At 50.4% G+C, this 21,725-nt stretch overlaps 2 protein-coding genes across 2 annotated transcripts in view; one reads left to right on the top strand and one right to left on the bottom strand.

The window, feature by feature from the left end:
* Positions 1–21,725, top strand: part of LPXN (leupaxin) — a 156,341-nt gene that overhangs the window by 117,139 nt on the left and 17,477 nt on the right. The window lies entirely within an intron of this gene.
* LOC142015166 (olfactory receptor 5G9-like) overlaps positions 12,074–21,725 on the bottom strand; it is a 138,085-nt gene continuing 128,433 nt past the window's right edge. Inside the window, exon 2 of the mRNA XM_074998580.1 lies at positions 12,074–12,335. Within this exon, the coding sequence (XP_074854681.1) occupies positions 12,074–12,335 (262 nt within the window). The remainder of the gene's footprint in view (positions 12,336–21,725) is intronic.

The following is a 21,725-nucleotide window of genomic DNA, read 5'->3' as shown; positions in this document are numbered from 1 at the left end:
ACGATGTGATGGTCTTGGGTCAAGTGGAGCTTGAGGGGGAGAATTTTGTATTCGCTTGCCCACATCTGTTTGGGAACCTGTGCTGTATTTTTGTAGTAAGGCAAAAGGAAAATCCCAACAATTAATGGTTTTGTAACGACAATTAAATTGCAATAAACATTATATACACAGTCGGGATAAATTTTATAGCTTCTTAACCAAATTAATCAAATATTTTTTCCTTTATTCTTAAGATAAGAAAGATACTTTTCTTTAGTCATGGTGTAAAAATATTATATATCTTCTCTAGTTTTCCTGTGAGAACCAGAAAGCTTTCATGTTTATATATTCAATGCTCTTTCTGTGAAAATAAAATATTATTTTGATCCAATTGACATTGAAATCAAGAGAAGAAAGTGGGGATGGATAGGCCACACTTTTAGAAAACCGTTATCCAGCATAGTTCATCAAGCTCTCACATGGAAACCGAGAAGAAAACACAAAAGAGGAGGACGTCGGACAACATGGAGAAGGTCTACTGAGATCCAAGGACAATAACTGAGGTACTCCTGGAGCCAGCTAGAAGTTTTGTCCCAAGACAGAGTGAAGTGGAGGAGACATAGATAACCTCTGCACTACGCTAAGTACAAGGGTTAAGTAGTAGTAGTAGTATGGTATGGGACATTTTATTCTTGACATATCTTAAGATGCTCAATTTAATTGCTTTAATGGCCAGATCCTTCCTGCCAGCCATTAAAACAATTAAACTGAGTCTCATTTCAGCGTGGCAGGGCAGGGACTGGGAGTTGAGAAGGGAGTGGTGGTAGCGGTGGGAGCCACAAATGACTCCTTAAAGAGCCACACGCAGATTGCAACTGCCCAGCAAGCGACCCTCAGAAAATTCTAATGGTGACCCAAGTTTGGGTCCTGACTCATAGGCTGGGAATCCCTAGCTTAGATCCAGCTGAGATGCACAAGGTGCTGGGTGATAAGTAGCCATGTCAGGGGGAGGTAGCTATGTAAGGCTTGATTGTATCAGGGTATAAAGATGTATCTCCAAGGGCGTAGATTTGTCCAGCTGAGAAAGTCTTGCCATTCACTGATCTGTGGCCATTGTCACAGGCTTACTGAGACTCATAGCCATGTTTCGGTATCCTCAGAGTCTGTCAGGTGCTATTACCAGCCTTCGTCCACAATAAACCTGGCCTGATGCTTCTATACATTCACAGACCTCGTGGCCATTGGGCAGTTCACTCAAGACCTGCAATGCTAGAAGGGGCTGCCCTCAGGGACAGCACAGTGCAGCTCACAGGGCTCGGGCTACAGGGCTGTTTCATGGCAGTCCAGGTGAGGTGAACAGCATGTGATTAAAATGTTTTCATTGAGCCAGCACGAACAAGGTGCTGGGTGATAAGGAGCCACGTCACGGGGTGGTAGCAATGTAAGACTTCTTTGTGTCCGTTGCAAGCTCTAGTGGGATCGCAGACTCTAGCACCCTATGGCTACGTCTACACGTGCAGCCAACATCGAAATCGCTTATTTCGATGTTGCGACATCGAAATAGTCTATTTCGATGAATAACATCTACACGTCCTCCAGGGCCGGCAACGTCGATGTTCAACTTCGACGTTGCTCAGCCCAACATCGAAATAGGCGCAGCGAGGGAACGTCTACACGTCAAAGTAGCACACATCGAAATAGGGATGCCAGGCACAGCTGCAGACAGGGTCACAGGGCGGACTCAACAGCAAGCCGCTCCCTTAAAGGGCCCCTCCAGACACAGTTGCACTAAACAACACAAGATACACAGAGCTGACAACTGGTTGCAGACCCTGTGCCTGCAGCATAGATCCCCAGCTGCCGCAGAAGCAGCCAGAAGCCCTGGGCTAAGGGCTGCTGCCCACGGTGACCATAGAGCCCCGCAGGGGCTGGAGAGAGAGCATCTCTCAACCCCCCAGCTGATGGCCGCCATGGAGGACCCAGCAATTTCGACGTTGCGGGATGCGGATTGTCTACACGGTCCCTACTTCGACGTTGAACGTCGAAGTAGGGCGCTATTCCTATCTCCTCATGAGGTTAGCAACTTCGACGTCTCGCCTCCTAACGTCGAAGTTAACTTCAAAATAGCGCCCGACGCATGTAGACGCGACGGGTGCTATTTCGAAGTTGGTGCCGCTACTTCGAAGTAGCGTGCACGTGTAGACGCAGCTTATGTGAGCAAAGGGTTCCTGAGCTCCGGCTACAGCTGGAGTCCAAAGGCCGAGATCACAATGAAACAGACTTTTAGCCTGAGCCGGGTGAGCCTGACTCGGGAACAGGCCAGCCCCAGATAGCCACATGCCACTGACCCTGGGAGATGGAGTGGGCTGGAGGGGACCTACCAGTTTTTTCATGTGTAATTTCTATGAGGAGCCAAGAGTTACTAAAGCACATTTGCTCCAGCAGTAGCAAAAACAACCAGACACTCTCAGGGGAAACGTCTCCCCAAGCTCTAGAGAGAGACGAGGCACTCAGATATCTGAGCCCCCTGGCCAGCCTCAAGTACTGGGTTGGAGGATGAAGAATGCACACAGGAGTTGCTTACATGCCTAGCTCCTTCTGCTGCCTCCACCCTCTGCTGAGCGATAAACTCGGAGGCCATGTTTACACTGGAGGCATCTGTTGACAGAAGCTACTGTCGGAAAAGGCCTTCCGACAAAAAGTCTGTCGACAGATTGCAGCAAGGCCACAAAGCAGATTGAAAGAATGAGCTGTTCTGTCAGCAGAGAGGAGCCAAACTGCCCCGACGCTCTCTCAACAAAACAGCCCACTGGAAGCCCAGCAGACAGGGCTGCCCAGTGTCCTGGAAGCCCTGTCTGATCATAGAAGGCCCTCAGAATGGCTAGACTGGCTTTCGGTTGGTAGATCTCTGTCAACAGAGGCACTCTGCCTCATGGGAGAGCAGCAGAACGCTGTCGACAAAAGTGCCACATTCTATCTATTTACTATCTACAGAATGCCTTGAGAATGTGGACACTCTGTGAGTTTTGATGACAAGATGCCTGTTTTGTTGACAACACACTCTAGCGTAGACACAGCCAGAGTATTCGATCTATTTGTCGGGGATGACCTAGATGGCGCTCGGTCCTGCCATGGACTAGATGACCTCTCGAGGTCCCTTCCAGTTGTAGTATTCTATGATTTAGTGTAACAAAGAGAAGCATGAAGAATGACTTGATTACAATCTGTAGGAATCTACCTGGGGACTGAACACTTGGTAATGATCTCTTCAGTTCAGCAGACAAAGCTAATGTTCAATGGTTAGAATTTGAAGCTAGACAAATTCATATCTGACAATTAAGGCATAACAGTTTAACAATGTGGGTGATTAACCATTGGAACAATTTACCAAGGGTTGTAATGGATTCTCCATCACTGGCACGTTTAGAGGCAAGATTGGATAGTTTTCTAGACAATATCCTCTAACTCAGACAGAATTTATTCTGGGGAATATTTATGACCTGTGTTGGACAGAGGTCAGAGTAGATGACCAGACTGGTGCCTTATAGCCTTAGAATCTATAAATTTTAAGATATTAAAGCTTCCCTGTTGCTTACAGCAGGGACTGGGCCCAATCCTGTGAGGTGCTGCGAATTCTTAAAACCTTCAGCAGACAACGAGAGTTGAAGGCACTCAGCACCATGTAGCTACCTGCGTGGAACTGGGGGAGAGAGACGGCTAGGTGCAGAGGGAAGGGTATGGAGGAGACATAAGGAAATTATTGTGTGTGCATGTAGCTAGAATGTTAGCTGACGTTGCGGCATCTCTGTAAACGTTCTCTGAATAAAGAGCTGGGTTAATTTTAATAATGGGAAATCCTCTCATATTGTTACCCAGCTAACCAATAGGACTGTACAAAAGAATAATCAAAGGTTAGAGCTGCTTAAAGAGAAGGGGAACGGAACAGGGAAATGACATAGGATATACAGAAACGACAAGAAGCCCTGTGGCACTTTATAGACTAACAGATATTTTGGAGCATCAGCTTTCGTGGGCAAAGACCCACTTTGTGATAACCAAAGATCTAGAGGAGGTTGATCAGGCATTTCTATTCATCTCCTAACACAATAGCTCCGCTTACATGAATGATGTTTAGATGGTGCTGAAACTTGGAGTCTTTACTAAGATCTTACTGTCTAAACTTCAGAAGTTTCCATGAGCAGCTGTTTAGGAAAATATCGGCTGGCCAGAAATGCTCACAAACCAAGAACGATGGAGGAGGACAAGACAGAAGCTGATTGGACAGGAGATTATGAAATGAATTCGGAGATGGATAAAGTATACACAGAGGAAAGACTTGAATCATATACTAGCAGGCCTGAGACTGGAAACGCCAGGGCAAGAGGTGACCAGGCATAGCAGCAACAACATGGAAATGAGAACATTAAAAACGGCCACACTGGATCAGACCATAGGCCCATCAAGCCCAGTATCCTGTCTTCTGACAGTGGCCAATGCCAGGAGCCCCAGAGGGAATGAACAGAACAGGGAATCATCAAGTGATCAATTTCCTGATGCCTATTTCCAGCCTCTGGCAAACAGAGGCTAGGGATACCCTTCATGCCCATCCTGGCTAACAGCCTTTGATGGACTTATCCCCTGTGAATTTGTCTTGTTCTTTTTTAAACTCTACTATAGCCTTGGCCTTCACAAGGAGTTCCGCATGTTAACTGTGCGTTGTGTGAAAAAATATTTCCCATTGTTTGTTTTAAACCTGCTGCCTATTAATTTCATTTGGTGACCCCTAGTTCTTCTGTTGTGAGAAGGAGTAAATAACAACTCCTTGTTTCTTTTCTCCACACCAGTCATGATTTTATATACCTCTATCCTACCCCCCTTAATCATCTTTTTTCCAAGCTAAAAAGTCCCAATCTTATTAATCTCTCCTCATAATGAGGCAGAATTGAAAGCTATCTAAATGGCTTGGTTTAGAGGCTAAGACTGCAGCAGGAAAGCGTCAAAGAGAGAAAGATGTGATGAGGGCCGTGTGAGGAGCGCGTGAGTGAGTGGAGTTCCATTAATTTCTGTCAGCTGAGAAATTCATGAGAGAATTTTATGCAGATTTTCAAAGCGCCTCAGTTCCCAATGACTTCATCTGCTCTCAACAGGATGGAGAGCCAGGTTCCCGGTGGTATTTCAGCTACTAACGATGCACTTAAGTGCCCAAGACTATTTGCAAAAATGCCTAAGCAGGTTAGGTACCAAATTTTCACTCTTGGATCTCACACAGGGAAACTTGCAAATAAATGTCTTAAGAAGATCAAAAGTTAGGGTGCGAAGGGGGTGGGCAGCAAGACGGCAGCTGATTTTCAATGGATTTCTGTGCTCAGCTTTAACAATAGAATCACTGGTGTAGCGGCCCCCATGCATATGCAAATCTCCGTAATAAAGTGAGGAAGTATAATTATCCCCAATTTCACACCTAACTGCAAGACCATCACTCTCACATGGAGACGCAACCACTGCAGATACAGACAGTCCATACTACACCTGACAAGCTTCCAACAGTTCACTAAGAAAGGGATCACTCCAAAATCATGTGTCTCAGCAGGTCTTGGTCTTGCGGAGGAAGGAAAGAGACTCAGGGATGTCTGGTTTTGCTAGAGTCACCAGCTAGATGCTTAGGAGGAAACCAGACCTACCGAAGGTCCTAGCTGCAGTCAACGCACCAGGTGAACAGAAGGAGACAGCAGCAGCTCCATTAAATTATTTGTTAGGCGCTGCTCTGCCTTTAACTCCATTCAGGGACCCTGGGGACCCTTGTTTTGCTGTCTGTGTGACTGAGTCCCAAAACAATTGGCTTCTTGCTGGCTAATTGGAAAGCAGCGCTTGTTCTGTCCTATCAAGGGATTATTTTACAGGCTGGGCCTGGAGGTTTGGGAGTCAGTGTGATTTGGGGAGACCAGAAGTAAAATTACTTTCCTTTCAGAAATATTTTCATCCCTTAAAATATTTGTTCATGCAGTAAAAGACTTCTGGGCTGTGTCTACACGTGCCCCAAACTTTGAAATGGCCACGCAAATGGCCATTTCGAAGTTTACTAATGAAGCCCTGAAATGCATATTCAGCGCTTCATTAGCATGCGGGTGGCCGTGGCACTTTGAAATTGACACGGCTCGCCGCTGCGCGTCTTGTCCAGACAGGGCTCCTTTTCGAAAGCTCCTATGAGGTCATGGGAATAAGGGGACTTCGAAGTAGGCGGGGTCCTTTCGAAAGGGAGCCCCATCTGGATGAGACGCGCGGCGGTGAGCCGTGTCAATTTCGAAGTGCCGCGACCGCCCGCATGCTAATGAAGCGCTGAATATGCATTTCAGCACATCATTAGTAAACTTCGAAATGGCCATTTGCGTGGCCATTTCGAAGTTTGGGGCACGTGTAGATGTAGCCCTGGGCTACGTCTACACATGAACGCTACATCGAAATAGGTTATTTCGATGTAGGGACATCAAAATAAGCTATTTCGATGAATAACGTCTACACGTCCTCCAGGGCTGGTGCTGTCGATGTTCAACGTCGACGTTGGGCAGCACCACATCGAAATAAGCGCTGTGAGGGAACGTCTACATGCCAAAGTAGCACACATCGAAATAAGGGTGCCAGGAACAGCTGCAGACAGGGTCGCAGGGCGGACTAGCGCTTCCGGGGCAACAACTAGCCGCTCCCTTAAAGGGCCCCTCCCAGACACACGCAGCCTGCACAGCACGCGGTCTGCAGAGCCATAGGCACACACCTCGAGCGACGCAGTCATGGACCCCCAGCAGCAGCAGCAGCAGCCGCAGCAGCCAGAGGTCCACCCAGCCGCCCCTGTAGGAGCAGTGCTCGCCCTGCTCCATGCCATGCAGGAGGCAGCTGAGCACATCCTTGCTACAGAGGAGGAGCTGCCCGCAGGGGAGGAGGACGCAACCCCCAACCCTGCAGCACCCCGCCCCCCGCCCGCCTCATACACTGCCAGCTGTGGAGCTACCCCACCAGCACCGACTGGTGGGAGCGGCTGGTGCTCGGAGAGTGGGACGGTGACCGCTGGCTCCAGAACTTTCGCATGAGCCGGCAGACATTTCTGGAGCTATGCCAGTGGCTCACCCCCGCACTGAGGCACCAGGACACCGCCATGCGGCGTGCCCTCAGTGTGGAGAAACCGGTCAGCATCACTGTCTGGAAGCTGGCCACTCCAGACAGCTACCAATCTGTGGGCCAGGAGTTTGGCGTCGGCAAGGCCACCGTCGGGGCTGTCCTCATGGAGGTAAGAGGACCCACGGGGGGAGGGGGAGGCAGCCCTGGCAGGGGAGGGGAGGGGAGGAGAGCCCTGGCAGGGGAGGGCCACACACACCCTGCACACTCCTTATTGGTGCTCTCCCATGTGCTTCCGCTGCAGGTCATCCGCACCATCAACGCCCTGCTCCTCCACAGGCTCGTGCGGCTTAGGAACCCGGAAGCCGCCATCGCGGGCTTTGCCACCCTGGGCTTCCCCAGTTGCTTCGGGGCTCTGGATGGGACCCACATCCCCATCTGCACCCCAGAGCACAGTGGAGGACGCTACTTAAACAGGAAGGGCTACCATTCTGTGGTCCTCCAGGCCTTGGTGGACAGCCAGGGCTGCTTCCTGGACATATATGTGGGCTGGCCTGGCAGCACCCATGACGCCCGGGCATTCCGGAACTCGGGCCTGTGCCGCTGGCTGGAGGCGGGGACCTACATCCCCCAGCGGGAGATCCCTGTGGGGGACACCACCATGCCCCTCTGCGTCATCGCAGATGCGGCGTACCCCCTCCGGCCCTGGCTCATGCACCCGTACACGGGCCACCTGTCAGCCAGCCAGGAGCGCTTCAACATGAGCCTGAACCACGCGTGCCAGGTGGTGGAGCGCACATTTGGCCGCCTCAAAGGGTGCTGGAGGTGTCTCTTCACCTGCCTTGATGCGGGCCCCACCAACATCCCCCAGATTGTGGGCGCATGCAGCGCCCTCCACAACCTCGTCGAGAGCAAGAGGGAGGCTTTCTTTCAGGGCTGGGCTGTGGAGGCTGGCAGGGCCGATGTGCAGCCACCCGCTGCCCCTAGTCGCCAGGTAGACCCCGAAGGGACCCGGGTCCAGGAGGCCCTGCGGGCCCATTTCGATGAGGCCACGGGGTGAACACTGGCAGAGCCCCCACTGCACCCCCCCATCCTCCGCAACACTCCCTGCCCCTACGCCCACACCACAGAGCACCCAAGAGCACACCCCCACTTTTCTTGTAAATAAAAGCAGACATTTGTTCGTCAAACCAGATATATGTTGAACTCTCATTATTATTTTCTTAACTAACTATTTACAGGTCAAATAAATATTATATATATATATATATATAAGTCAGATAAGATGAAAGAAAAAAGGGGAAGACAAGGAAGGGGAGAACTATGTACATGGGGGGGCAGGTATCAGCATAACAACATAACAACAGGGGTCTAATAGAAACTATTTACAAAAGAAGATAAAACTGAAGGGGATATATACAAAGGGGGAGGGGGGGGCACATCCTGGGCCCCACACCCCCAATGTCCAGCGCTGGGGGTGGGCGGCCACGACCCACGCCTCGGCCTCAGCCCTGGCCGGGGCTGGCTGGGGGCTGGGCAGACTTGGAGATAAGGCCGGCGGGTGTCAGCTGGCCCCAGGTCCCCCTCGGCGGAAGGGCCCTCGGTGGTTGGTGGCGGTGTGACGGCAGATGGAGCAGCGGGTGGACCAGGCAGGGTGGGCACAGCGGTGGCCAGCACGGCAATGGGGGGCCAGGTAGTCCGCGATATGCTCGAATGTGCGCATAAAGGCCCCCCATGCCTCCTGGCACCAGGCCAGCGCCCGCTCCTGAATTTGAAGGCTCCGCTCCTCCACCGGCAGGTGCTGCTCGGTGGCCTCCAGCTGCCTACGGTGGATCTCCAGCAGCTGGGGGTCCGTCGCCGTCCAGGAGTGGGGCTGGCTCCGCCATCGTCCCTGCTGTGGGGCTGGTTGGTGCTCCGCCGAGGGGCTGGCCTGGAGTGATGGCCCCGGTGGGCTCTCCGGGACCACTGACACCTTGCCGGCGCCCTCCGGTCCTTCTGATGGTGCAGCTGCAGAACACGGGGGGAAGAAGAGTGGAGACAGCTGTTAGTGTGGGCCCCGAGCCGTGGCCCTTGTCCCCCCACCCCTCTGCTGCAGGTTCCCCATCCCCGGGAGATGCTGCTGCTGCTGCTGATGGGTGTCCCACCCCCTCCCCCCGGGGGACCCTAGGTTCCGCTCCCCCCATCCCCAGGGATGGGGCATGGCACTGTCGCGCTGGGGGGGCAGGGGCTGGTGCACTCCTGTGAGGGACATGCCACTGCTGTCCTTGGGGCCATGGTCATCTGGGCATGTGGCAGGCCCTGGTCATATCTATTACCCCCGCCCCTCAACCCCAGGGGTGTGCGCCGGGAGGGTATATACCTGATGGTCCACTCCCATGGTCGGGGGACACCCGGTGGGCGGACGCCCTCCTGGAGCTCCGGGACGGGATGTGGATCCAGAGCCCTGCGTCACTGGAGGAGGATCCCCCCTCCTCCTCCTCCTCCGCCGGTGCCCCAGGGGTGGGCTCCTGGGGGGGCCCCCGGGGTGCGGGGCTTACCTCCAGGGTGGACTCCGCCTCCAGGGCCTGCTGGGGCTCCTCGGCCGAGGTATCAAGAGTGGCCAGAGGGGAGGAGGTGTGCCGGGGGCCCAGGATGGCCCTGAGCTCCCTGTAAAAGGGGCAAGTGAGGGAGGCGGCCCCAGATCGGCCGGCCGCATCCCGGGCCTGGGCGTAACCCTGCCGCAGCTCCTTCACTTTACTGCGGACATGATCCGGAGTGCGGGCAGGGTGACCCTGGGTGGCCAGGCCATCGGCCAGCCGAGTGAACACATCCGTGTTCTGCCTCTTGCTCCCCATTACCTGGAGCACCTCCTCCTCGCTCCAGAGCCCCAGCAGGTCCCAAAACTTGGCCTCCATCCAGGAGGGGCCCCGCTGCCGCTTCCCAGCCTGGCTGCCGGTCTGGGAGCCCTGGCTCCCCTTGGGGTGGGTGCTCTGGGGGTGCTTAGGGGGCTGGGAGGTGGCCATCGCAGCGCTGGAGGGTTCTGGTGGCTGCAGAGGAGCGTGCAGGCTGTCCGCGTGGCTGGGCTGCCGCCTGCACGCGCTCTCAGCTTCCTGCACGGGAAGGCAGGGGGCGGGGACCTTTAAGGGGCCGCTGCATGCGGCGACCATCAAGCTCCGGGGCTGGAGAGAGTGTCTCTCAACTCCTCAGCTGATGGCTGCCATGGCGGACCCCGCTATTTCGATGTTGCGGGACGCGCAACGACTACACGTTCCCTACTTCGTCATTGAACGTCGAAGTAGGGCGCTATTCCCATCTCCTGATGGGGATAGCAACTTCGATGTCTCGCCGCCTAATGTCGATGTCAACTTCAAATAGCGCCCGCCACGTGTAGCTGTGATGGGCACTATTTCGAAGTTGGCGCCGCTACTTTGAAGTAGCTGGCAGGTGTAGACGCGGCCCTGGAAATGCATAACTGCCTGAAGGAAATCTCAGTCCAACCACTGAAATGTTTCCACAGGTTTTCTTCTCCCATTTCCCCACTGTTGAACCTTTGGTTCAGCTACTGGATCTGGCATTTAAAGCCAAATGTCATCCTGCATTTCACCCCATTGCACCTTCTGGGGCTTCCCTGGGACATAGGTCAGAGCAGAACCTGGCACTTATATTAATCGATCTGAGCGAGGCATCTTTCTGCCCATCAGCACAGTGTCTGTGTGCCAGCCATGTAAAATTAACAGAAAGAGGGAAGTCCCTGATGGACTTCATGAAGTCGCTGGTACTTCTTCTTTGCTAGGATTAAAAACCCAGCCCAGGATAGGATTTTTGCTCTTGACTATGCCCTGAGGAGGATGTCAGGATTACTTGTGCTTGAGTTCTTGGTTACTCGTGTGGCCCATATCACCACAGCGTCTGAGCACTTCGCGAACTTCTACATGGTTATCCTCACAACAGCCCTGTCAGGTAGGGCAATGACTTCTTCCCCATTGTATGGCAGTGGGGGGCGGGGGGAGGGTCCGAGGCACACAGAGACACTGAAGCCCAGCTTATGAATGGTATTCAGACACCTATTTCAAGGGGAGTTAGGTGCCTAAATACCTTTGATGACCTAGGCCCATGTGACTTGCCAAAGGTTCTCACAGGATGTCAGTGAATTGAACCTGGATCTTCCAGCTCCTTGTTAGGATGGAATCTGATGGCTGTCTGTAATGGAGTCCAGTAATGGGGCAGCTCTCACCTCTTATGAGCACCCCATCTGGACAAATGTGCACGTCAGCGCGGATGCAGTCCCAGAGTCTACTGGATAACTTAGACCCCAGGCTGAGTCAGGCAGGTACACAGCAACCCTTCTGGGGTAGCTGTTTATTAGGGACCCATCACGATGCTCTCCCCCAGTGCCCAACCACAGTCTGCTCCCCGCTTGAGCAGGGACTGGTGCTTCCAGGGCTTCCCCTCCTGGAGAAGGGGCCCTCACATGGAGATTTGGGCTCTACCATCAGTCCACCAACACTTAACAAAGGTGGTATAGGCTCTCACCACCTCTTGGCAGGGAGCTCTCCGAGGTGCTGCCAGTCCTCTCTCCTGGAGAAGTCCCAATGCACTGAGCTGGCTCTGGTCCTGTGGCACTTCATACAGGGCCTTGGATGTTCTCCTGGCCTCTATAGAGAGGAAACGACTGGCTAGTGGGAGTCTAAGATGAGCGTATCAGAGAGGTCGCTGAGTTAGTTGGTATCTTCCAAAACAAGAGCAAATCCTGGGGCACCTTATAGCATGAGCTTCCGTGAGCAAAGACTGGCTTTGCCCATGAAAGCTGATGCTCCAAAATATGTGTTAGTCTATAAGGTGCCACAGGACTTAAGATGAGAGCATGACGGGGCAGGCTGGGCCCTGAAGTCCCCAGCTGGAGGCTTGTGGCCTTGCCATGCCCCATCCCAGTAGCCACAGAGAAGACCTCCAAGGGAGGCTAGAGTGTTGGCCAGAGGGAACAGCCAATCAGGGCAACCAAACCCTATCACTGGTCTTGCTGCTGCAAAGAGATAAAGGCAGGCTGCAGGTACATGAAAAGAATAGTTCCATAGGATATGGAAACCAAAGTGATGTGGGGGGTACCGGTGGAGAAGGCTTTGCATCTGCCCTCGGCAGAGCAGTTGTGTAGGATCGTGACCAAGACATAGGAGTAGGAGACAAGTATGGTGAGTCTGGAGCAGCCAGAAATGAATAAGGTGGCTGCAAACATCACCTTCTCCTTGAGATGGGTCTCAGAGCAGGAGAGGTTTATCACTGCAGAGATGTCACAGAAGGGCTACGTCTACACGTGAAGCCAACATCGAAATAGGCTATTTCGATGAATAACGTCTACACGTCCTCCAGGGCTGGCAACGTCGATGTTCAACTTCGACGTTGCGCGGCACCACATCGAAATAGGCGCTGCGAGGGTACGTCTACACGCCAAAGTAGCACACATCGAAATAAGGGTGCCAGGCACAGCTGCAGACAGGGTCACAGGGTGGACTTAACAGCAAGCCGCTCCCTTAAAGGGCCCCTCCCAGACACAGTTGCACTAAACAACACAAGATCCACAGAGCCGACAACTGGTTGCAGACCCTGTGCATGCAGCATGGATCCCCAGCTGCGGCAGCAGCAGCCAGAAGCCTGGGCTAAGGGCTGCTGCCCACGGTGACCATAAAGCCCCGCAGGGGCTGGAGAGAGAACATCTCTCAACCCCCCAGCTGATGGCCGCCATGGAGGACCCGGCAATTTCGACGTTGCGGGACGCGGATCATCTACACGGTCCCTACTTCGACGTTGAACGTCGAAGTAGGGCGCTATTCCGATCCCCTCATGAGGTTAGCGACTTTGACGTCTCACCGCCTAACGTCGAAGTTAACTTCGAAATAGCGCCCAACGCATGTAGCTGCGACGGCCGCTATTTCGAAGTTAGTGCCGCTACTTCGAAGTAGCGTGCACGTGTAGACACAGCTAAGAAGTGGTAGATCTTGTTGGGCCCACAGAAAGGTGGAGTTTAGGTGAAACCCGTTTGTACGGCAGAACCCACAAAGCCTCCCATGAAGGAAGTTAATACCAGCAGCACCAGACCCTCTGGGACATGACAACCTGGTAGAGCAGCGGGTTACAGATGGCCACTGTGACCAAGTCAGTCCTATTCCTCAGCCTCTGGCCTCTATTCAGGCCATTGAGCCCACTCAAGGGCCCAGTTGCCCTCACTGGGGCGAGGAGTGATCTCGGGGGAACCCAGCCCCCTCCCACTCGTGCTGGGTTCCAGCCCAGGGACCCTATGCAGCTGCTAGTGGGAAGGGCTGACTCCCTCAACCCTTGGTGCAGCAGCTGTTCTCTGTGGGCCACTTCCCCAGACAATTCCCCCTGGCACCTTCTCCAGGCTGCAGCTGTAACCAGTCCCTCTCTCAATCTGCTGCAGCTCCTCACTCTCCCTCTGTGGTTCCTGTTCCTTTCTTCTGCTCCTCTCCAACTTGCTTTCTCCCACTGCTTCTGGTCTCCTTGCCTCTCTCCACTCACCTCTCACACTCTCCCCCTACCCTTCCTCCTGTCAAGGGTTTTTAAAGGCCTGTTATTAGCCCAGTCATTGGGGCCAGCTGGCCCCAGTTAGGCTCAGCCATCTCCCACCCAGCTGCCTGTGATTGTCCTGCAGGCCCTTTTGTTTGCTTGGGCTCCCTCTGCGGGGCCCTCTGCCCTGGCCCTGCCACACCACATAGGGGTCATATGCCATCACTGCCAGGAGGAAGCACTCGGTAGGTGCTAAGGAGCCAAAGAAGAACATTTGTGCTGCACAACCGTGGTGGGAAATGGTCTTGCTCTCGGCCAGTGTTCTGCTGCATCTTGGGAAATATGACTGGAGAGTAAGAGATGTCTAAGGAGGACAGGCTGGCCAAGAAGAAATACATAGGGATATGAAGATGGGAATCAAAGCTGATCAAAAGCAATAGACTGAGATTCCCGGTCATGGCTGTAATGTGCGGCTAGAAACATCCTGAAGAGGGGCACCTGCAGTTCGGGCCGATCTGCTAACCCTGCGAGGATGAACTTGGTGATGTGGGTGTGATTCCCTTCTGCCATTTATTTCATGGCCCAATGCATGGATTGCAAGGGTGGCGGGAAGAAGTGGTGCAGGAAAAAATGCTCTCCTGATGGTGTCCAATGGGAACAGTCACATCTGGCAACGAAAACAACAGCAGTGAGGTTGATCAAACACATCAAGAAGTATAAACCACACCACGTAAGTTAAGGCCTGAGCTAAATCATCAATACAGCCAGTGTTGTTTTCAGGGTTTAATGTAGCCCAGGGGTCAGCAACCCTGGCATGGGTGCCAAGAGCAAGCATGTGAGCTGATTTTCACAGGAATGTGAGGCAGGAGCTCAGTCCCACCCCATCTCCGCCATGCGGCCAGGAGCTTGCTCAAAGCCATGCAGCGTGTGTATTAACAAAAGACCAGCTAATGCTACCAACCACCACCTAACCGGGCAAGCTCTGCACCTTTATTTATTCATTAATGAAACTGTTGTAAGTAGGACTGTTTCAGTGCACTATGATTCTATGATTCCCTAGGCAATTTATTCCACCCTGAGAGTTAGAAAGCTTTTCCCAATGTCCAACCCAAGCCTCCCTTACTGCAATTTACCTCCATTGCTTCTTGTCCTACCATCAGGAGTTAATGAGAATAATTGTTCTCCCTCTTCCTTGTAACAACCTGTTAGGTACTTGAAAACTATTATCATGGTCCCTCTCAGTCTTGTCTTTTCCAGACCAAACAAACACAGTTCTTTCAATCTTTCATCATGGGTCATATTTTCTAGATCTTTCCTCGTTTATATTGCTCTTCTCTATACTTTTTCAAATTTGTTCTCATCTTTCCTGAAATATGGTGTCCAAAACTGGACACATTACTCCAGTTGAGGCCTAATCAGTGTGGAGTAGAGTAGAAGAATTACTTCTCATGTCTTGCTTGCAACACTCCTGCTAATGCATCCCAGAATGGCTGCTTTTTTTTTTTTTTTTTTTGCAAATGTTACACTATTTACTAATATTTAGCTTGAGCTCCAATCTGACCTCTAGATTCCTTTTCGCAGCACTCCTTCCTAGGCAGCCAATCCCTGTTCTGTATGAGTGAAACTGATTATTCTTCCCTAAATGGAGTATTTGCATCGTCCTTGTTGAACTACATCCTACTTACCTCAGATCATTTCTCCAGTTTGTCCAGATCATTCTGAATTATAAACCTACCCTCCAAAGGACTTTCCATCCCTCTCAGCTTAGTATCAGCCACAGACTTTGTGGTTCTCTATGCCATTATCTAAATCTTTGATGAAGATATTGAACAGAACCAGTCCCAGAACTGATCCGTGCAGAACCCCACTAATTATGCCCTCCCAGCATAGCCGTGAATCATTGATAACTACTCTCTGAAAATGGTTATCTGACCAATTATGCATCCACTCTATATAGCAGTTCCATCAATGTTGTGTTTCCCCAGTTCATTTATATGGTCACGTGAAACTGTACCAAATGCTTTACTAAAGTCTAGGTGTACCACATCTACCGCTTCCCCCTTATCAACAAGGCTTGTTAGCCTATCAAGGAAAGCAATCAGGTTGGCCTGACATGATTAGTTCTTGACAAATCCATGCTGACTGTCACTTATCACCGTGTTATCTTCGAGATGTTGGCTGAAGGATTCTTTCATTATTTGCTCCTTTGTCTTTCCAGGCACAGAAGTTAAGCTGACAGAAATGAATACTCATGGCTATAGCTGAGAAATCCAGATTGTTGTCCCCTTGCGGCTCATTTATGGACATTCCTTAAGAGACATAGACAACCTCCCTAGGTTGCACCTCCCTAGTTCTGCGCCCTTGGGAGGTTCAGCATGAGGGATTTGGCAGGACCAGGGGAGTTTAATTCCCTCCAGTCCCTAGCTACCTCCACTGGTCTGCCACAACTTTCTGGTTCTGCTGATGCAGCTCACTACCACAGCAGGCATCCCTCCCTGCCCCCAGCTCCACGAGGCTGCTGGGGAGGGTGCTATCACCCTAGTTCTGGCCCCAGCACAGGCTCTGTGCAGCTGCCAGGGGATGCCAGCTCCCCAACCTTGGCTCCAGCTCCATGCAGTTGCCGGGGGACACCAACTCTCCAGCCCCAGCCCCTGCAGGGCTGCTGGGAACACCAGCGTCCTGGCACTGGCTCTATGCAGCTGCTGGGGGATAGTGAACCCTAGCTCTGGCCCCCCACGGAGCTGCTGGGGGGTGCCACCTCCAGCCCTGGCCCTGCTGCCCCCCACAGAGCTGCCAGGAGGCCAGCTTGGTTTGCCCACCTACTTGGGCCCTCTGGTCCAGGAGAATCCCCCATCCTGCCGGCGCAGAGAATGCCAGTTTTAGGAGGTGCATCTTGCACGGTGTATTATGCTGTGTTCCATGCGGCAGAGCAATCGGGCATTGCAGCGGAAGAGATGGGAGGGGATTTCAGGCTGTTGGGTTGGTGACCAAAATGAAAACGTTTCAAAACCAGGTAAATACGTAAAGCTAGACCTTTAGTTAGTTTAGACAGGGGCAGTATGGTGCTTCTTGTGTATACCTCACTGTCACCCCTCCCGTGTATGTGACGTCTGTCTGTGCTAACCAGGGCTTAGTTACCAAACTCCCGTGGCCACGAACAACTCAAATATTCCCCTCTAAGCCTACATACGTCATCCCTCTACAGATTAACAACACAGGCACTCCAACGGCCAAGTCCTCCAGAGCGTCCAGCCCCTGCTCCACTGGTGATTGAGCATATTCAGAGTTTCACTAACAAACTAGTACACCACAGCTCGCCAGCTCCACATCAGATCACCCCGCTGCTTAACTTACAACACTGAGATATGTTTTGGGTGAAAACCACTGCTTCTTTATTGAACAGTGTATAGATAGCAAGGAAAGGTACTGGAAAGAAATGATCGCATGGAAAATCGTAACACACATTCTACCTGGGTCACAGGTAAAACAAAACACCAGTCCTGTAGCACTTTAAAGGCTGACAGAATGATGTATTGGGCAATGAGCTTTCGTGGGACAGATCCACTTCTGCCGATCAATCGCGTTTCCAGTCCAGACTGACACTGATGTAGTGCAGAGGTCCAAAAAATTATACTTGATTTGTCAGTTTTTATTGCATTTTTTGCACCTTTGTACTATGTAAGTGTCAGTCTGTACTGGAAATGCTATTGATTGGCAGAAGTGGGTCTGTCCCACGAAAGCTCATCGCCTAATACATCATTTTGTTAGCCTTTAAAGTGTTACAGGACTGGTGGTTTCTTTTGTTAGAAAACAGACTAACACAGCTATCTCTCTGTTACTGGGTGACAGGTAGTTTCTTTGAAGCCAGGGGAGATAGATCAATTTACACCAGCTGAAGATGTGGCCAGTCACATGGATAGAAGTCTCCAAAAGTTATCAAATCAATCATCCTTTTGATACAAACTGTATGTCACTGTTTGCATACTTGGCTTAATCTAATTCTTGACTCCCCCACCCCACTTCTGCCCCTCTACTCTCTGATTTGCTCACCTTGATAATTTTTTTTCTGATTTGTCCACCTTGATTACTATTTTTGGTTCTCTGTGCCTTAAATATTGAGTCTGTTCTGGTCTGGCTACAGTCTGAAGAAGTGGGTCTGTCCCACGAAAGCTCATCACCTAATAAATTATTTTGTTAGTCTTTAAAGTGCTACTTGACTGCTTTTTTGTTTTGATTGTATGTCACTAGGTGGTGCTATCTCACAGGTAACAAAGGGCCCTACATTTCTGGGAGGGAATGGTGTTTACTAGAGTTGGCTGGAAAATGATGGGATTTCTTTTGTTTTTTGGGGGGCCAGACATTTTCAACTTTTCATCCAAAAACAAAAGGTCAAAAAACGTTTCTTTTCTCTTTCACAAACCAAAAGTTTTCTGTCAAAATCTGCTGAAGACAAACAAAAAATAGAATAAGTTCAGACAAAAACTAGAAACAAGTATTTAAGACGCTGGTCGGTTCCTCGCCTGTTGATTACTCTCCTGTCTTCACCACCTGGATTTGGACCCATCTCGCTCTCTGGACCACAGGGTCCTCTTGAGTAGGTTACCATATTTGAACTTTCAAAAAAAGAGGACATCCCTGAGAGGGAGTGTGTCTGCAGCAGTATCTACCAACTCACGTTGTATTGTGTTGTAGTCTCTATAGCACATTAATACAAGGTAAGTCGCAATGTATCTGTATCTACCCCACTGTTCTTTCACCCCCCCTACTTTCTGGGGGTAACAACAATCCTCAGTCCTGGCACCTGACTCTGTGACCAACTGCACCCAAGGTATAGCCCTTCACCTTAGAGGCAAGCCATGGTCTATATTGGCCTCACTCCAATATGGCAAGGTGTGGTACAAGGGAATGGGCGGGGTGCAGGCCTGACTGCTACTCTGGGTCCTAGTCCAGGGAACCTCTGGTGGCAGCCATTTCTTGCCCTTCTGCTCTTCCCTCATCTCTCATAGTTCCCTGGGCCACTTCTTAGTGGCTCTTGTACCTTGTATCAAGGCCCACAGCCTGGGTGGTATCAGGCTGGAACTTCCCTCAGGATCCCCTGAGCCTGCCCAGCATGGCTTTGTCCAAGATGCTGCTGGTTCCCTCCCCTACTTGGACCCAGCTCCTTCTCCCTTGCTACATGGGGCAACAGCGATCACCCCACAGCTCTGCAGCCTTTTATAGGGCCCAGCCCCTGGCCCTGATTGGCTGAGTGCTTCTTGCCCTGATTGGCCAAGCTTGCACAAGCTTCCTCATGACCGCCTCCCTCCTGGAGTGAGCTACACCAGCATTACAGGAAGGTTTAACTATGGAAGAGTCCAGCATCTCTCCATAATCAGCTCTAGTTGCTGCTCCATGCAACTCCAATTCCACTCCCAGATGTTTCTAGGAACAAAGGAATTGTTGTGACACCCACGGGCCTGGCACTGGCAGTGGTGGCAGCCAGAGCGCCGAGCCCCTTTGAAACACCAGGGCTGTGCTGATCCGGCTGTCCGTGGCTCTCAGGGAAGTATGAGACAACACTGCAATGTGAGTGGAGCTGAGGGTTGATTGCCCTTGTCCCCGCCTCCTCCTGTCTTGGCCCCACTCCTGCTGGGTGTGGAGTCACCCTGCACCTTGCCCTGGGGCTCACTGCCTGATGTAGATATCAGTGACATAAGCCTACTCACAGGGGATGTTTCTTCCAAAAAACATTATTGAGAGGTTGGTTTATGCCCTGACTTGTGTCATATCTCTGCTTCGTTTTCATGAGACCCAGAATTATGTCAAAACTTTATATATATACATATATATATATATATATAAGTTGCAGGGTTACCACATTTGAACTTTCAAAAGAGAGGACTCCCCTGAGAGGGAGTGTATCTGTATCAGTCTCTCCCAGCTCATGTTGTAATTATAAGATGAGCCACCATCAGGGGGTGCAGACACATAAATGTGGAGAACACAAGGAAACAATAAGACGTTCACAAAAACAGTGAAAATGAGAATACTGAATTCCTTCTGAAGAAGGAAGCAGAAGCCTAAAAAGGAATATGAAGAGGTATGGTGCATACTTCATAGCCCAGTGACACGTCATAAAGATGCCTTTGTAAGGGATGAGATAGCAAAACTAGACAGACGGATGCAATCAAATGCCTTTCATGAAGCCAGTCTTATAGAATCATAGAACACTGGAACTGGAAGGGACCTCAAGAGGTCATCAAGCCCAGTCTCCTGCCCTTCTGGCAGGACCAAACATCATCTAAATCATCCTCGACAGGTGTCTATCTAACCTGCTGTTAAATATCTCCAGCAATGGAGATTCCACAACCTTCCTAGGTAACTTATTCCGATCTTTAACCACCCTGACAGGAATTTTTTCCTAATGTCTAATCTAAACCTCTCTTGCTGCAGTTTAAGCTTTTTGCTCCTTGTCCTTATTCTCAGAGGCCAAGGAGAACAATTTTTCTCCCTCCTCCTTGTAACCCTCTTTGAAGTACTTGAAAACCGCTATAATGTCCCCTCTCCGTCTTCTCTTTTCTAAACGAAACAAGCCCAGTTCTTTCAGTCTTCCCTCATAGCTCGTGTTCTCTAGACCTTTAATCACTCTTGCTGCTCGTCTCTGGACCTCCTCCAATTTCTCCACATCTTTCTTGAAATGTGGTGCCCAGAACTGGACACGATACTCCAACTGAGGCCTAATGTGTGCTGAGCAGAGCGGAAGAATGACTTTTTGTGTCTTGCTCGCAACACTCCTGTTCATGCATCCCAGAATCATGTTCGCTTTTTTTTGCAACAGCATCACACTATTGACTTATATTTAGCTTGTGGTCCACTATGACCCCTAAATCCCTTTCCGCAGTACTCCTTCCTAGACTGTTGCTTCCCCATTTTATATGTATGAAGGAGTTTACGTCTTCCTAAGTGGAGCACTTTGCATTTGTCCTTATTAAACTTCATCCTATTTATCTCAGACCATTTCTCCAGTTTGTCCAGATCATTTTGAATTATGAGCCTATCCTTCAAAGCAATTACAACTCCTCCCAGCTTGGTATCATCTGCAAACTTAATAAACTTACTCTGTATGGCAATATCTAAATCATTGGTGAAGATATTGAATAGAACGAGTCCCAAAACAGACCATGCCGAACCTCATTTGTTACGCCCTTCCAGCGTGACTGTAAACCATTAATAACTACTCTCTGAAAATGGTTATTCAGCCAGTTATGCACTCACCTTATAGTGGCCCCATCTAAGTTGTATTTGCTTAGTTTATTGATAAGAAGATCATGTGAGACCATGTCAAATGCCTCACTAAAGTCTAGGTAAACCACATCAGCTGCTTCTCCATTATCCACAAGACTTGTTATCCTGTCAAAAAAAGGTATGAGATTGGTCTGGCATGATTTGTTCTTTACAAATCCATGCTGGCTGTCACCTATCACCTTATTTTCTTCCTGATGAATTCCTTACTTGTTTGCTCCATTATATTTCCTGGTACAGAAGTTAAAATGACTGGTCTGTAGTTTCCAGGGTTGTTCTTTTATTTCCTTTTTATAGACAGGCACCATATTTGCCCTTTTCCAGTCTTCTAGAATCTCTCCCAGCTTCCAGAACTTTTCAAAGATGATAGCTAAAGGCGCAGAAACTTCCTCTATCAGCTCCTTAAGTATTCTAGGATGCATTTCATCAGGCCCTGGCAACTTGAAGACATCTAATTTTTCTAAGCAATTTTTAACTTGTTCTTTGTGTATTTTATCCTCTAAACCTACACCCCTTCCCACTAGCATGCATTATGTTAGGCATTTCTGCATAAGCCTTCCTGGTGAAGACCAAAACAAAGAAGTCATTAAGCACCTCTGTCATTTCCAAGTTTCCCGACATTGTTTCTCCCGCCTCACTGAGTAGTGCGCCTACCCTGTCCTAGGTCTTCCTCTTGCTTCTAATACATTTATAGAATGACTTCTTGTTACCCTTTATGTCTCTGGCTAGTTGGAGCTCGTTCTGTGCCTTGGCCTTTCTAACCTTGCCCCGCATATGTGTATTATTTGCTTATGTACTTCTTTTGTGATTTCTCCTAATTTCCACTTTTTATATGACACCTTTTTGATTTTGAGATCATG

This window comes from Carettochelys insculpta, chromosome 6 (genome assembly GCF_033958435.1).
Source record: "Carettochelys insculpta isolate YL-2023 chromosome 6, ASM3395843v1, whole genome shotgun sequence".
Lineage (NCBI taxonomy): Eukaryota > Metazoa > Chordata > Testudines > Carettochelyidae > Carettochelys > Carettochelys insculpta.
This window is presented reverse-complemented; position numbering and strand designations above follow the sequence as displayed.